Raw genomic sequence first — 1,530 nt, 5'->3', positions numbered from 1 at the left:
AAGAATTTGATCTCGAGATAAAAGACAAAAAGGGAGTCGAGAATGGGTGTTTGCAGACCACTTGTCCAGAATGAAGATTGAGGACGACACAGCTCTTGAGGAAGAACACACAGTGGAACACGTCAACGCGATTGGTCTGCGCTTCGCGAAACAACCCCTGAGCATAACATTCGATTGTTCTCGCGTACCGGAACAACCAGTAGCAGCGATCCAAAAGTAGTACTCTCACCTCTCTTAGTTTACTGAGATTGCGAACTTCCTAGCTGCTGAAAAGGAACCACTTAAGTTCACTGGAAACGAGAAGAGAAAATTTTTAAGAGAGGCGAGGCAGTATGTTTGGGATGAACCTTACTTGTACAAACATTGCAAGGATGGCATATTCAGAAGGTGTGTTCCAGAGGCAGATATTCCAGGGATTCTACATCATTGCCATGGTTCCTCTTATGCAGGGCACTTCGCCACATTCAAAACGATTTCCAAAATCCTCCAAGCAGGTTTCTGGTGGCCAACTATGTTCATAGATGTTCACGCCTATATAGCTCGATGCGATGCATGCCAGTGACTTGGGAACATCAGCAAAAGGAATGAAATGCCTCAGAATTACATTTTAGAAGTTGAGGTGTTCGACTATTGGGCGAGTCGACTTCATGGGACCATTCCCTCCGCCCTTCAAGAACAAGTACATCCTGGTCGCCGTTGACTATGTCTCCAAGTGGGTAGAAGCAGTGGCGAGTCCCACTAATGATGCAAAAGTGGTAACTAAGATGTTCAGCTCCATCATCTTTCCGAGATTTGGGGTACCTAGAGTGGTCATTAGCGATGGCGGAACACACTTCATCAACAAGGCATTTCAGGGCATGTTGAAGAAGAATGGGGTGAAACACAAGGTGGCTACCACTTACCACCCCCAGACGAGTGGACAGGTTGAAGTTTCCAACAGGGAAGTCAAGAACATTCTACAGAAAACTGTCAATACTTCGCGCAAAGACTGGTCGCTTAAGCTGGACGATGCTCTCTGGGCCTACAGAACAGCCTACAAAACACCGCTAGGGACCATCCCTGTTGGGGTCAAAATCGGTCACGGCGGAATCGATGTCCGAAAGTCCTCAGATAAACAGAATCTCGTTCAAAACTTTAAAAACCTAGCAGACAAATAGCCGAAACAGATCGCCCGGTGAGCTCGACCATGAAACAAGCCAGCTCGCCCGGCGAGCACAACCGTGTTGTCGGTCGACTCACCGGCGAGCTCGGCCACGACACGAGCCAGCTCGCCCAGCGCGAGCAGACTAATAGCCGAAACGGATCGACCGGCGAGTTCGACCGTGACACGAGCCAGCTTGCCTGGCGAGTCGACCCGGCGAGCACAACCGTGTTGCCGGTCGACTCGCCGGGGAGCTCGGCCGTGACACAAGCCAGCTCGCCCGGCGAGCACGGCCGTGTCGCCGGTCGACTCACCGGCGAGCTCGGTCGTGACACGAGCCAACTCGCCCGGCGAGCGCGGCCAATTCTCTGTGGGTCATTCCGAACCCG

The 1,530-nt window shown here is 51.6% G+C and overlaps 1 protein-coding gene across 1 annotated transcript; it reads left to right on the top strand.

Moving 5' to 3' along the window:
• Positions 1–371: 371 nt before the first annotated feature.
• LOC106320571 lies at positions 372–1,067 on the top strand (the record flags this gene model as incomplete). The annotated part of the gene is made up of 2 exons (XM_013758954.1): positions 372–494; positions 612–1,067. Coding segments are annotated over exons 1-2 (579 nt in total), but the record flags the coding sequence as incomplete, so codon positions are not given.
• Between the last annotated feature and the right edge of the window lie 463 nt (positions 1,068–1,530).

This window comes from Brassica oleracea, unplaced genomic scaffold (assembly GCF_000695525.1).
Source record: "Brassica oleracea var. oleracea cultivar TO1000 unplaced genomic scaffold, BOL UnpScaffold00962, whole genome shotgun sequence".
In the NCBI taxonomy this organism is placed as follows: domain Eukaryota; kingdom Viridiplantae; phylum Streptophyta; class Magnoliopsida; order Brassicales; family Brassicaceae; genus Brassica; species Brassica oleracea.
Note: the sequence above shows the minus strand (reverse complement) of the source record. Positions and strands in the feature narration are given on the sequence as shown.